General features: G+C 46.3%; 4 protein-coding genes and 1 non-coding gene across 5 annotated transcripts; 2 read left to right on the forward strand and 3 right to left on the reverse strand.

Annotated features, from left to right (window-relative positions):
* Positions 1-205: 205 nt before the first annotated feature.
* Positions 206-4801, forward strand: JR316_0010255 (Flavin-dependent monooxygenase; the record flags this gene model as incomplete). Its single annotated transcript, XM_047895926.1, has 12 exons — positions 206-324; positions 382-487; positions 599-994; positions 1063-1404; positions 1467-1743; positions 1767-1820; positions 1930-2080; positions 2143-2639; positions 3271-3392; positions 3458-3492; positions 3563-3722; positions 4004-4801. 12 exons carry the CDS (start codon positions 206-208, stop codon positions 4799-4801), a joined length of 3057 nt encoding a protein of 1018 aa, XP_047745645.1.
* A 1332-nt stretch (positions 4802-6133) lies between these two features.
* On the forward strand, positions 6134-8206 carry JR316_0010256 (phosphatidylinositol N-acetylglucosaminyltransferase subunit gpi1; the record flags this gene model as incomplete). Its single annotated transcript, XM_047895927.1, has 7 exons — positions 6134-6178; positions 6222-7203; positions 7252-7319; positions 7412-7477; positions 7551-7944; positions 8014-8105; positions 8162-8206. The coding sequence occupies 7 exons, from the start codon at positions 6134-6136 to the stop codon at positions 8204-8206; spliced, it is 1692 nt and encodes a 563-aa protein (XP_047745646.1).
* A 694-nt stretch (positions 8207-8900) lies between these two features.
* JR316_0010257 (Peroxisomal membrane protein PAS20) lies at positions 8901-10130 on the reverse strand (the record flags this gene model as incomplete). The annotated part of the gene is made up of 1 exon (XM_047895928.1): positions 8901-10130. One exon carries the CDS (start codon positions 10128-10130, stop codon positions 8901-8903), a length of 1230 nt encoding a protein of 409 aa, XP_047745647.1.
* Positions 10131-11661: 1531 nt separating this feature from the next.
* JR316_0010258 lies at positions 11662-11733 on the reverse strand. The gene has a single exon. It is a non-coding gene; the product is annotated as a tRNA-Tyr (tRNA).
* A 339-nt stretch (positions 11734-12072) lies between these two features.
* On the reverse strand, positions 12073-12974 carry JR316_0010259 (putative oxidoreductase; the record flags this gene model as incomplete). The annotated part of the gene is made up of 4 exons (XM_047895929.1): positions 12073-12251; positions 12307-12371; positions 12422-12858; positions 12912-12974. The coding sequence occupies 4 exons, from the start codon at positions 12972-12974 to the stop codon at positions 12073-12075; spliced, it is 744 nt and encodes a 247-aa protein (XP_047745648.1).
* Positions 12975-15271: the final 2297 nt, after the last annotated feature.

Raw genomic sequence — 15271 nt, forward strand, 5'->3', positions numbered from 1 at the left:
GGCCTTGTCACACTGATTATAGTGTTGCCCTGACAGAAGGGGGTCAAGAGTACCGCAGTAGAAAACCTTTTACAAGGAAATTCCACTACACCAACCCGTGTATGTATTTATTTACCGCCTTATCTACAGTGTACAGCCGCTAACAGAACACTTTTAGAATGCATTTTCAACCCGATTGTTTCAATTCGGCTTCAATTACTTCTCGATGTTTGTGCCAGATTTACTACATGAATTTGAGCTCGGTGTGTGGAAGGCCGTGTTCTCACATTTAATGCGCATCCTACATGCATATGCCGAGAACAGCATTCAAAAACTCAACGAAAGGTCTGTTCTATCTGGATAGACTATTAATTCAGTCTAACTAATACAATAACAATCTAGATATCGCCAGGTAGAAACATTCGGGCAAGACACAATCCGAATGTTTTCAACCAATGCTTCAGCCATGAAGAAACTCGCAGCGCGAGACTTTGAAGACCTGCTACAGGTTTGTTTTGATCTCATTTATTTGGTGTTATGCTCAATTTGGCATGCTTTGAAGTGCTCAATGCCAGTTTTTGAGGGCTTACTGCCTCGAAAACACGATGAATTTATACAGAATATGCTGTTTACGCTATGTACATGGCACGCTTACGCAAAGCTGCGTCTTCAGACGACTTCGACGCTCAATGGGCTCAAATCCACTACAAAAACCCTTGGCAAACTCCTTCGGGGGTTCGCTAAAGACATATGTCCACATTATGATACAGTTGAACTTCCCCAAGAAGAAGCCGCACGAGTACGCCGTCGAGCAAATGCTGTCAAGAAAGGCAAGATTCTACCAAATTCTCGGCGTAAGACTCGTAACTCTGGGCCCATTGATGAGGATGATTCCACTACCCAGTCAAAGCGCCGAAAAGTCTTTAATTTATTAACATACAAACTCCATGCTCTTGGAGACTATGTTGCCTCGATCTGGAGGTATGGACCAACAAGTGGCTACTCGACACAGATTGTAAGTCTTGTTTATTATGATTATTTTGTGATTACTGATTCGTTTTTTATGGATCAAACCAATTATAGGGAGAGCTTGAACACCGAAGAGTCAAGCGCTTCTATGCCAAAACAAACAAAGGACGCACCTTTGAACGGCAAATTACAAGACATCAATGTCGAGAACGCCTTCTTCGTACAATTTCTGAACGTGAAAAAAGATCCAAAAAGACCTCAACGGATATATTACAACAGGCGCCTTCAAACTACTCTACATCAAATGTTTCCAATGCTCCACACGTTCCATTCATTGAATCAGATGCACTTCCACCTACTCTACCTCAGCTGCACCATCATATTAGTGCCGACAAGCGCCTCAAAGATAATGTCCACCGCTGGCTTTACACAAATGAGGGTGATCCTGCTCTCAAGGTAAATTGTGTTGCTTGCCACCTCCTTTCTTGCCCTCTACAATTATTTAATCTTACGTTTAGAACTTTATACGCGACCTCAAGAATCACCTTTTATCTCGCCTTCTAGGGCATACCGCCGACAGTGACGATTATCTGTATTACTCTGATGAAGACCGCTACAATGTGCAAATTGTCAACAACCTCATGTTCCGACACAAGCTGCTCAGAATCAATTACACCACGTACGATGTGAGGCGCCAACAAGACACAATCAATGCTCGAACTCACGCCGATATTATGACACTATCGGGGAACACGGCTGACAATGCTCATCCATATGCCTATGGTCGAGTATTAGGTATTTTTCACGTTGATGTTCAGCATCGTGGACCTCTTTCAACATCAAACCAAACTCATCGGATGAACTTTCTTTGGGTAAGATGGTTTGAACTTGATCCAAACTACGTTGGAGGCTGGAAGACTAAGCGACTTCATCGGGTTCGCTTTATCAATTCCTCTTCATCTCTAGCCTTTGGGTTTCTAGATCCTGCAGATGTCATACGTGCATCTCATCTGATACCAGCTTTTGCACACGGGCCTACTGAGGAATATCTAGGTCCATCTATTGCCCGGCCTGTTCTCAAAAACCGAGTCAATCTGCTGAATCAAGATTGGCGATTCATGTATATTAATATGTAAGTCGTTCTCCAAGCTACTACTAATCGTAGTGTCTTATTGACTCCGGTGTAACGGGCAGGTTTGTTGACCGCGATATGTTTGTGAGATACCTTGGTGGCGGAGTCGGTCACTATACAACAAATGAATACACCATAAACCTCCGGCCTGACGATCACGATGTTCGGAATGTGTTTGTGGTACCTCACCATGGTGTAGACGATACAGGAGTTCATCTAGAAGACGAGGATGAAAGCATGGACTGGCTGGATGAAGAAGATACACACCTCCTGAGCAATGATGCCGATGAGCGCCATTTCTCCGAGGCTGACCCCGATGATTTCAACTCTGAAGATGATGACTGGGGTTATAAATCCCCTACCCACTCGTGCGACGGCTCAGACGATGAGACAGATCATTTGGATGATAGTGAAAGTGATCATGGGGAGGATCTTGGTGGGTCTGCGGGCACTATGGACGATGATGGTGTTGGTGGTGGTATGATTTATGAGCCCAACATTGGTGCGGAGGATGGCGAAGAGCCGTGGGAGATGGGTGATGAAGAGGCGGAAGGCTACGGTATTCTATAAGGCGGTTGTAACTGTATATCTACTAGATGCTAAATTGAATTTGTATTCCTCCCACTTCTTGAGTTGGATAGTGTTTGACCCCGTACAAATGGGTACAGGCCAGTGACAAGCCAGGTCATCTTGGACTTAAAGGCATTGAAGACAAAAATTGATCAACCTTGCATTTGAATGCATTGAAGTCAGAATTTTTGGGGCTGTTTTACATACAAACCACAAACTTTGCTGTGTGCTTCCAATGCATACCCAGAATTTTTCTATCTTAGATGAGACTCACCATTATCATATTGCCAATAAATTCACAAATATAAATTGACGACAGAATGCAATGTCAGGCAGAAAATTATACTTACATTGGTTACTCTCTACCAAAATCTTACCTCTCTTTTAAGGTCTTCCAAATATTTCTCGGGTATACGTTGTTCACCAAAAATTGTGGTTACTTTGGAAGGAAATGCAAAGTTATGTCAAAAATTGTAGTCACTTTGGACGTACATTGCATTGCCTTATTAATATCGTGAGACCTTGGATGGCGTACCCTGCAACCCATTCTTTTTGCCGATTTGCTGATGTCACTGTCACTGCACTGCACTCTGGCGGCAACACTACGTACAAATTCGTAGTAGGCGCCGATGGCGCTAAGAGCGTCGTGAGAAAGCAGCTTGGCTTGGCGTTTATCGGTGAGACGATGGAGCAGAGGATGATCGTGGGTGATTTCATAGGGGACGCCCCGTTCTTTATCAATGTGAGCACTTTGTCTGTGTTGTAGATTAATATGGCTGATTGAGCTTATCCAATTTTTTGGAGCAGAAATGGGGTTGGTGGAGAGACAATGAAGACAATGTGTAAGTTGCTGATTTAAACCATATTTGCGTAGTCTTTGCTGTTGAAAATCTGACTTTGTTACCATTATAGAACCGCTATACGACCCACTAATACACCAGGGAAATTCACATTTTTCACGGGTGGATATAAGAACGTCAAATACGCCGAAATCTGCTCGAGTGATGACGCGGTTAAAGAATCTATTCTCAAGGGGACTGGAGGAAGGACCGATATAAAGATTGAGGAGTTTGTATGGAGATCCCCTTACAGGTAAAGTCTTTTTAAAGCTTCAATGTGATGTATTAAACACCGATTTTGAAATAGGGTGAACGTACGTATGACCGAGACTTTCAGAAAGGGAAGGGTGTTCATTGTAGGAGGTATGAATTTGTATCCATTCTTGGGTGTTTTATCAACTGATGAGCAACACGCACAGATGCCGGACATGTTCACAGCCCAGCGGGAGCTCAGGTACTAAGCGATTCTGACTTGCAAACTATTCATCTAATTAACGCGATTGCAATTCTGTAGGGCCTCAATACGGGCATCCAAGATTCCTACAACCTCGGATGGAAACTCGCCCTTGTGATCAAGTCGCTTGCTCCCCCTACGCTTCTGGATTCATACAACGACGAACGCGTGCCTCTCGTCGCTGAGATGCTGAACATCACCACGGAGCTCCTCCTAGTTGGGAGAAAAGCGCTGAGTGTAGGGCGCGAAGAGGCTACACTGAAGCGTGCCGAAAACCTCAGTCAGCTTGGCGTCAACTATCGAGGGAGTCCCATGATAATCGACGAAGAGGACAATATTGGAAATATAAAAGCACACGGGGAAGGAAAGGCGTTTAACAGTAGGTATGGCAATGCCGATCGAGGATCCGTGGTGAAAGCAGGCGATAGGGCACCGGACGCCCCGGGTCTCGCCAAGGTCCATCACACGAACTCCGTCGAAAGACCAACGACAAGACTTTTCAAACTCTTGACTCCAGCGAAGCACAGTGTCCTTATTCTCTATGATCTCATTCCCAACGCCCAGTTCCTGGCAGTGCTCGAACGTTTACAGAAGGTCTCTGCCTTGGGTAATGTTGTGCAAGTTTTCGTCATAAAAAAACCTGGAGTTATCGACATCATAGATACGAGTCAGTCCCCTCTTGCAGAGCAATGGATCTCTGTGTTTGAAGACCGAGGCGGACACGTGCATGACGCATATGCGGATCCGGACTTCACTGCGAGCATTTTCGTCGTCCGCCCTGACGGAATAATTGGCGCCCGAGCTGGTAAAGATAGTGACGAGATTTTGGAAAAGTACTTTGCTTGTGTCTTCCTTTAGAAAATCATAATTTTTTCCTGGCCCAATGCACCAGACGGCATGATTTAAGGTAGTTTGAACATAAATTATCCTCCTGAATGCGGGTCCTCCGTGTATCCTAGATATAGTTTGTGTACATGCAAACCGCTTACGCCCGGTGAATAAAAGATTTACAGAATCCCAACTTTGGAGTGAAAATCAGAGTAAAATGTCGTTGAACAGTTCGTTTGAGAGTTGTGATCGGCGTGGATTAGTAGGACTTGAATCTGTACCCGCAGTTTCGAAACAGCATGACAGTAGAAGCAACTGATGTAGCGCACCGGCTCCAAATTTGCTTAACCACTTGTTCAAAAGGCTTTGATCGACTGTACATGGCGAGTCAAAATTAGTATGAAGGAAAAGAAGAGGACTTTACGATTTATCGATTTCGTTGGATTCTGATCAGCCTCTGCTGTGCTTAGGGCGAAAGATCCAGCTGCAACGAGCAAGGTGAATATAACCGATTTCATGGTCACCCAACCACAAAGCAGGATGATATCTTTAAAGAGTGTGGTAGCGTGAAATAGGTGGGCAAGATTCAGATGGTGGGCTGACCGTTATGTACTGCCTTTTATTCTGATGGCCCTGGCCCTGACTTCAGTGGCTGACTCCATCAAAACGATGTCTGTACAAGGTCTTGGCAAGATTTGAATGGGTCGTGATAACCAATTGCCTTCCAGGTTTTCACTGAAGGTGCAGTAAATCTCTCCATCAAAATAAAAACATGAATGGGTCCAATATGTGAATTCTATAACACTAGTACGTGATCAAGATGATTGCTCGAAGTAGTAAGCAAACGCCCATGAGACATATCGAACATAATTTATTCAGTACGCCTTCTAGATCCTCCTCACCCAGTATCGCCTCCTTTAAATTTTACAGACCCACCGCCTTTCCCCGAGACAAGAACCAATGAGGATCGACGACAAGATCACGGACGGGATACGGTGCTTTCAGAGTCCTATGGCCGTGGATAACGACAAGATCACCAGCGCCATTGGATGGTCCGAGACCCGGCGCAACGCTCAAATGTCCGGAATATATCCATGATTGTCATCGGACGAGAAAACGAGAGAACGACCTAGATGATGCAACGTGCGCTGGCCAAAGGTTTAAGCCACGAAAAGGACTATTTAAGCCACGAACTTGGGAAAAGACAGGGGCCGGACCTGTTGTAGGCTAAATAAGCGGAAGTCCCACGGGCAGAATGTGGGACGGCCAGGGACGGCTCCACACGGGGCTCTGGTCCGCCTCCAGACTATAAATCCGTGAACGCAATCTTATCTGTATTCGACTTGCAAATCTTGGACCACCATGACTTCCCCAGCTTCAGGCAAGTTCATGTACACAACAAACCTGGTTATCGCTTACAGAGAATGTTATAGATTACCCCGCCTGGAAGACTCTCCAGAATCTGTATGATACCACCCGCGAGTCCATTGTGCTCAAGGAACTCTTTGCATCGGACCCGCAGAGATTCGCAAAGTTCTCCAAGGAGTACAACTCGACCTATGGCCCGCCAGTGCAGATTCTTCTCGACCTATCCAAGAACTTGATCACCGAACCCGTCCTCGGTGCCCTGCTCCAGCTCGTGCGCGAAGCTGGCGTCGAGAAAGTCCGGGATGCCATGTTCGCAGGCGAGCACATCAACACCTCCGAGGACCGCGCGGTGCTCCATGTTGCTCTGCGCAACTTCACCGACGGCGGGCTCTCGATCGCGCCGAATGAGGCGGGCGTGAACGAGGTCGACGGCGTGCGTGCGCATATGAAGGAATTTTCCGAGGCGGTGCGCTCGGGCGCGTGGAAGGGATACACGGGCAAGCCTATCGACACCATCGTGAACATCGGCATTGGCGGTTCCGATTTGGGCCCTGTTATGGTTACTGAGGCCCTCAAGCCGTACGCGAAGCGCGATTTGAAGGCGCACTTTGTGTCCAACATCGACGGTACACATATCGCGGAGACGCTCAGGGAGTGTAACCATGAAACAACCCTCTTCATCATCGCCAGCAAAACCTTTACCACACAGGAGACCATCACGAACGCGGAGACGGCCCGCAGCTGGTTCCTCCAAGCTGCAGGGGGCGCGAGTGCACAATCGCACATCGCGAAGCACTTCGTCGCGCTCAGCACCAACACAAAGGCGGTCACCGCCTTTGGAATTGATGCAAAAAATATGTTCCAGTTCTGGGACTGGGTCGGTGGAAGGTACAGTCTCTGGAGTGCCATCGGTCTCTCGATCGCTTTGGTCATTGGCTGGGACAATTTCGAGGACTTGCTCAAGGGTGCACATGGAATGGACAAGCATTTCAAAGAGACTCCTCTCGAGCAGAATCTTCCGGTGCTAATGGCTGCCATTGGTATCTGGTACAATGATTTCTACGGTGCGTGTCGCTCTGTTTTACCTGGGGTCACTGCTGATGAAATTATAGGCGCCCAAACGCTCGCTCTATTGCCGTACGACCAATACTTGCACAAATTCGCGGATTACTTCCAACAGGTACGTATCATGACTGGTACCACGACATATGGCCCTTTGTTTCTCTTTCTGTATTTTTGTTGTTACAAAATCTCATTTTTGCATTCCTCCAGGGAGATATGGAATCGAACGGAAAATCTATTACCAAAGGCGGACACAAAGTCGACTATCAGACAGGGGTGCGTATTTCTTCCTTACTTTTCTCGTCTCTCGTCACCGTCTCCTGACCTCCAAAAAAAATTCATCCCTCAGCCAATCATCTGGGGCGCATCCGGCACAAACGGCCAACACTCGTTCTACCAGCTCGTACACCAAGGCACAAAACTCATCCCCACCGACTTCCTCGCGCCCGCTACGACACACAACCCGATCGAGCACTCCAAGCACCACCGCATCCTGCTCTCCAACTTCTTCGCCCAGCCCGAGGCGCTCGCGTTTGGAAAGACCGAGGAGGAAGTTAGGAAGGAGCTGGGCAAGGAGGGCGAAGGCAACGAGGCGCTGGTGAAGAGCAAAGTCTTCGCTGGGAACCGTCCAAGCACGAGTATCATGTTCCCGCTCCTCACGCCCGCGGTGCTCGGTGCGCTGATTGCGCTGTATGAGCACAAGATCTTCGTGCAGGGTGTTGTGTGGGGTATCAACTCGTTTGGTGAGTCGCGTTTTGTGCTGGGTTTTGTGGGTTTTATGTGGTTAGGAATACTTACCGTTGGATGTGTAGATCAAATGGGTGTCGAGCTCGGTAAGGTGCTCGCGAAGAAGATTCTCGCCCAGCTCGAGAAACCTACAGATGTCGTCGGCCACGACAGTTCGGTGCGTCACGCACTCTTTTTCACCATTCCCCTGTTCTTGCTGACTCGACCGTGTAGACAACGGGATTGATCCACTACTACCAAAAGCACAGAAAAGAGTGAAGAAGATAACTTTTTTTTCGATATTTAATGTTCAGGAGACCCTCGTCGATCGCAATTAGGATCAGGATAGATATAACCACTAGAGTCGAAAAGACGGGAGGACGAGGCAAAAAAAGCAGTAAAATATGTACTTGTATGAATCGATGGACAAACAACAGTGATTGTTTTTAATCAACCGTGGACCCAGTGTATCGTCTAGGTGACCTGATGATACATGACAACACCTGTTCGATAGACGTGGATGTCGAGAGCTACCTTGTTGCCCCTGGTTCCACGGATGGATTGCAGAATTTTGGTCCATTGAACGAGATTCTGTGGTGCAGATCGCTAGTTATCGTCCGTAGGTGTCAGAGACCTGCTTGATCAAATCCAAGAGTATAGGTCGTAATAGGAGATCGAAGAAAACTCGGAATAACCCAAGTGTGTATTGCGTTATACAGCGATGATTACAGTAAGTAAAAATAGGAGAAGTAAAGCCCGAACAGATGAATGCATGGGAAGAAAGAGTGTATCTAATAAATGGAGGGATATATGGGGAGAGGCAAACTTTTGAGGTAGACGATGGCGCCGGAATGTTTGAATAAATGCTAAACGTACAACTACAACGAAGGAATAAGTGGTGTAAAAAGGAGGTCAATATAACTAAAAAGAAAAACCCGAAGTATAAAGAGGACAAATGGAAGGAAGTGCGGCGTTAATCGACCTTCTTTGGTTCTTCAGTCTTTTTTCGTTCTAGCACCTCCACCCAGTTCTTCGGGAACCATCCTTCGCGCCCTTCTCTCGTTCGGCCTTTCCACCACTGGCCGCCCTCTACCTCTATCCGTGGGTCAATTTCAGCTCCTGTGCGTGGATCAAGCTTGCCAGTGATCGCTACGATCTCGTTCTCTTTCAAAGCGAGTTCAGCGGGGTTGGATGGGTTGAATGGGTACAGAGCCCTTGCGAATGTAAGGGATGATGGATCAAGGGGAGGAAGCTGCTGGCCGGGAAGTAGGCCACCGTTGGCAGCTGCCTGAGCTTGCGCACGCTCTTTGAGGATATGGATAAGTTTCGACATGGCGTATGGTACACCGAAGATAGCGAGAAGGAAGAAGATGAGAGGCTTCTTGCTCGCTTTTGGAGGTGGTGGGCCCATGGGGCCCTGGACAGGTCGGCCGTTGATGAACTCCCTGAATTCGTGGTTCAGGTTACCAGCCCCACCTTGTGGTCGGCCGGTAATAAGCTCCCTCATCCACCTCAGCAAGCCAAATAGTCCCAAAACACTCCCTAGCGCATTCCGTAGCTGGCCGAATTGCTCTGCGACACCTACCATGGCGAAGAAAGATGAGTGTGTGGCCATGAACGTCGACTCGAGCATCTGTGCGACACCTGTAAAGGTCTGCACAATTGAATGGAGTAGTGCGAACGTATGTTGCGTTGTTGACTCCAATGTCTGTGTGAGCGATGGTGTGCCATCGGGGTTCAGAGGTACTCCGTTCGGGCCTACGCCCATGCCCATACCGTAGCCACCCATACCGCCCATACCATAGCCTCCGTAGCCGCCATATGACCCTAGTCCGCCATAAGACCCAATGCCGCCGTATCCACCACCGTAAGACCCTAGCCCACCATAGCTGCCTAGTCCTCCATATCCACCGTAAGTCGATCCCAATCCGCCATAGGATCCGAGTCCTCCATATCCTCCACCATAAGTTCCTGCTCCTAGTCTCGAATATGGAGAAGAAGAATAAGGAGAGGTCAACGCTGTCGATGTGGTGCTCCCGAATGCCGCAGGCCGTTCGGGTACAGTTGGCTGAGACGACGATGCTGTGGCCGCGTTGCTAGCCGTTGTTGTTGTCGCTGTCGTTGCTGATGATGTAGTTGGCAAAGCAGAACTAGTCGCAGTCGCTGCCCCACCTCTCTCCCAGGGTTTTGGTGGAGATACCATTGTGATAGTTGGAAAAGGGAGATAAATGAGATGGCGGTGGGGAGAGAAGAGGTGTTGTGACTGTGACCTCTTCCCGGTCAATGTGATTACCGGTGTGACGTGTGTGATAACGGGAATCAATTGCCGAGCCCGAACCAATACGGCAACATACGGCCACAAAAATATGGAGGGGCAATTATGTTTCCTATGTTCTTGACGTATTTTCTGGAATATATGCAGCTTTATTCCCCAATTTTGCAACCTTACAGCCCATTTATATAATGAAAGGAACATTTGATGCTGCTCAAAGTTATCATATAACCATTGTTTACAGACTCTCAAGAGTTTCTCGAATCCCAGAACTTCCGAAAATGTCAAAGTTAGTTGCGGTATGCCCAGGATCTAGCTGCAGTACTATACCTTTTATGATATCCGACTCCACCATAGAAGACAGCAAATACTTCTAGCGCCACGTCATTCTCCGATTCGACCTCGACAATTAATTTTGACGCAGTGGACAACAACAGTATCCTTAGGATATCTGAATAGTGAGGTATAACTGCGACACTTTTTCTGTTATGGATCAAGGCAGTGAGTTAAGCAGGTAATGCTAGAACACATAATTCTGAACTGTAAACTAGTAAATAGCCATCGACTTCAAAATATAAATGGACAAAATCATCCACAAACACGATCATCATTCGCAAAGTAAAATTATAGATGAAAAATAAAAAGCAAAAAACACTATTTGAGTGTCTTGTTTTTTCTAACCATGGTTATATAGATTTTTATGGCAGTTAACTGATGCAAAGAACATGCCAGTGGAGTCGGTGTGACCTCTTGATGAACCGGCGATCAATCGGCACATTTGGAGCGGAGATTGAATGAGCCATTGCCGTCTCTTTGTACAAGAAGCATTGTCAAAGAAAGGTTTATGGGTATTTTCATACCGATAGACCTATTCCCTAAATCAAACATTAAAAATTGACGATGATACCCCGCATAGAAAATAACGATGGTAGGCGAAGTGTAAGAGTGGCGTTTGCGCCTGGGTCGCATCGCTAAAAGTTGACAGAGCGTTCCTTCGTTTATAAACCGCCGTCCATAAGAAGAATACCCGAAATGAATGTTTTAGCGATGCGACCCAGGCGCAAACGCCTCTCTTACACTTCGCCGACGAGCCATTGGGGTAGGTTACTGGCGTTTGCGCCTGGGTCGCATCGCTAAAACATTCATTTCGGGTATTCTTCTTATGGACTGACATTTTGTTAGACTTTGAGAGTTTAGAGCCTGCAAACGCGACTGAAGCCGGGCAATGAGAACTAACATCCGATGCAACCACATTAGCTGCTTTATTAAAGCACCTCCTACTACAAGACATTGCTGATAAAAATTCACCCCAACATAGAGTTTGTCAACGAATCTAGAGTAAACAGTGTACATATTCAGGAAAAAATGTCCTTATTAATGCCTGACCTGAATCATGGACAATAAACAGGAATTTAAAACAATGATGTTAGAATCACTCAATCAGGTGATGACGGAAAAGATACGGTCAGGACTGGAATTGAACCAGTGACTCCCGGCTATATATGCCAATGCTCTACCACTGAGCTACATGACCCATGGGTAGATAGAGAGTTATATGTCAACAAATGACTGGTAGTTTCTGTGCGTAGCAATGTCCCACCTTACACGTTGGCTTCGAATCTCACACATAGTGACATTGTTGTTCTCCTATGCCAACGCATATACCGGTATTGCAAATTATGACAATTGAGACGCCAAGGTTGCACTCCTTGGAAGTTTCTTAGGTCAGAATATATGGATAAATTTCTCGGTCGAATAATCCCCTTGTATATGTGTTAATTCAGTTTCTTTATCCCATATTCTCCTCGTTCATAATACAAGTTCAGTTAATCTTTTGATTATATTACAGCGGCAACGAGATGAAACATGTCAACTACCATGCCAGGTTCGATCCATCAAAGTTCCAAAATAGTCCTGTTTTCTCGAGAGCGAGAGCCTCGGATGTTTTGATCAAGCATGCAGCAGCTTCATCGGTGGTGAGTCGTGGTATCTGTGGTGCATATGTGGATATCCAGTCAGTGAGGCAGTCGCTAAGCTCCGTTTTCGTCCAACCTTCAAAAATCAAATTTCAGTACTGCCTACATTTGACATGACATAGGCCACCTACCTGGATGGATGGCAGCTGTTGTGACACCGTCATACTTCAAGGACGCGCCCCATTTACGCGTGAGCCTTTAGAGTTACAATTAACATTTCAAAGATACATTGGTGCGTCGACTCACATGTTCAAACTAGCTTTCCCAACGCTGTATGCGTTCATTTGGTTTACCATCACAAACGTGGTCTCGAAAGACGCCAGCACCGAGCTGACGAATATTATCTTCTTCATTTCGCTCTTCTTAACCAGCGGGAGAAACGCGCGTGAGACGCGTAAAGGTATAACAGTGCTCAGCTGCATCTCATAACCGAATACATCAAGGTCAAGGTCCTCGAATTTGGTGCTCGGCTGTGGGTTCTTCGCGGCGTTGTTGATGAGGTAGTCGAGCCCGGATGGAAGGAGTGGGGTGGAAGCGATCACAGCCTTTTCTATGCTTGTTGGGCTCTCGATGTCGAGCTCGATTACCCTCAGTGTCTTAGGGTATCTTGCAGATAATGCAACGAGCGATGGAGCGGAGGCATTACGACTCGTGGCAATGACAAAATTGGAGTCATCTTGCAGCTGGACTGTATGGGTTTTACCATATCCTTTCAAGGTTCATGAAACCGACGTACCAAGGCTTCAACTGTGCTGTACCCAATCCCCCTATTAGCGCCGGTAATCAACCACGAAGGCATTCGAAGCTCAGAGATATTGTTTCAAGTAAGTCTGCTCAATGAATCAACTGAGGCTCGGAAAACTGGAACGTTGCAAAGGGTCGGTTATAACATCCCCAGTTCATGATCCTTCTAAATGCTATCTTCGAGTGGACTAATAGAAGATCTGTCTTGGCTTCTGCGCCCGCATATCTTGATTTTTACCTTTACTTTCCTGTGACAGTGCCTGGCAGGCCCTTCCCAAGGTCCATGGCACGTAATAGTCATGCCATTGTCAGTTGTATATGTCTCGACCGATTGTTGCCCGACATCATGGGATCAGCTCACTGTCGAAGTAAACGATACGAGCTCTCCGGCTAGCCGACTGGCTTTCAGATCACAGGCGCTTTACCCATACTGCTCAAAAAATACCCATGACGAAGGATCGCATGGCAAACTCAAGAATCAGCAGAGTTTTACTTCCAGGAGAGAAAAAATATATGATCACGCTCAGGCGTCAAAAGGATTGATTGAAAACCAGAGTAAACGGATTCTTTTCGCTTTAAAACCTCGGGGAACAGGCGGTTTGAACAGCTCTATGAACTCTGACAGGGTCACATCATACAAAAATAACCTGCCTGACCTCTACCTGTCCTGTGCCGCCGGAGTGGGCTTATTCCGAAGTGGGTAACGTGCACTCAAGGTCAAAAAAATGCTATCAGAGAAAAGATTTCTACTTTACTAACGCCTGAATGCCAGGTAAAGGTCTGCCTGATATTTGCAAGGGGATGACCTGTCGGTCCAAGAATGAATCTATGGCAGCAGATATGCATCAACGCTTTTTACCCTCTAATCACCGATGTCCCATAGGGTAATCGATGCGACACATGCCTTCAAAGGCAATTGCTAACTGTTTCTTGATTGGGTATTTTTACATACGATTCAAGTTGAGAGTGTGATCGTCCGAGTAATTATCTTATCGCTTGATTATTTGATACTATAAATCCAGAAAAAATGTATTGCTTTGCCCTCCACCCAGTACTTGATAACCCACGCCAATACTAGTGTTACTCAGAACACTGGCGTATAATCAACCCAAAATTAACCTTCAAATATAGTGTTCGCATCGAACAGAACACACGGTTGCTTTAGCAATCGCGCTAGAATCTCACAATCTATTAACCATACATGTGTCGAGAAATATGAGATGTCGCTGGTACCTGGTTCTTCTGGTCTTCGATGAATCACCGAGACGATGCGTTAGTCGGAAACGCGCCGCGCGTCGCGCCACACGCTCCAATATCATGTCACCTCCTTACCTGACATGCGATATTAATGGTTTGTCAGCAAGATTATGACGATTTAGTGAAGTTTGTTCGTAATCTATTTATTATCGTGCAGCAAGCAATTCAATGATGAGTGTGTACCCAAACTCATCTACGGATAAGATAAAAGAGAGATTAAGGATTTTCAAGAGATCGTCGCTTACCTCCATCAAACTTCCTGACAGACATTGATCACCTTCTTCTGACGTGAAATGCTTTTAATTATCAAGGTCTTCTTCAATTTTATACTCCTAATATACTGACTCGAGGTTTCCTCAATTTTTTTCATCTCTCGGTTTCCCTCTCGTCTCAAAGAGATTTCGTCTCTATTCATCTCTCAAAAAACTCGAAATCTTTTCCCTTATCTTTTTTCTTTGACCCAAATGCTCAGGCCTTTGGCGGCCCAATTTTCTATCCATACTAGTCTAATCGCGTCGCGTTTGTATCGCGTCTGATCGCACAGTCAATCACGTGACTTCTGACTTTCATCACTTTTCGACTCGCCGCCAAAGCCCTACGCGTGTCACCACGATATTTTCTGACCTTTTCTCTTGCCAATTTATTTCACTCTAACTCTCATATTCTTCTTCTCTGCTCATCTATCTTTCATCTCACAGGAATCCGTTCGAACGTCATTAGCTTATCGATGTGCTAAGACGCACGGGTGAGCGTTCATCACCTTTCTATGCTATGGTATCTACTATGGGGGTTTGTCTATCTAGAATTTAGTGACGTTTGAGCCTTGGAACTTGTCGTTGATATTGTTGGACTTGAACTATATCCTGACGCGTACATGTGAGTGACAATTGCATCTCTACTCGAAGCTGTTTTATCTACTAGGTATTATTATATCAAGGAATAGACACGCCGGTATTCGGCAAAGTTCGTGTTGGACCCCACATTGCGCACCACGGCGTTGATGTGTCGAAGTCTCGAAGATGCTTTTCTTCATGGTTGGATGAATACAGAGGACCAGGGTGACCTGCACTAGATTTACAGGCGAGGTAAGCGACG

This window comes from Psilocybe cubensis, chromosome 9 (genome assembly GCF_017499595.1).
Source record: "Psilocybe cubensis strain MGC-MH-2018 chromosome 9, whole genome shotgun sequence".
Classification (NCBI taxonomy): Eukaryota; Fungi; Basidiomycota; class Agaricomycetes; order Agaricales; family Agrocybaceae; genus Psilocybe; species Psilocybe cubensis.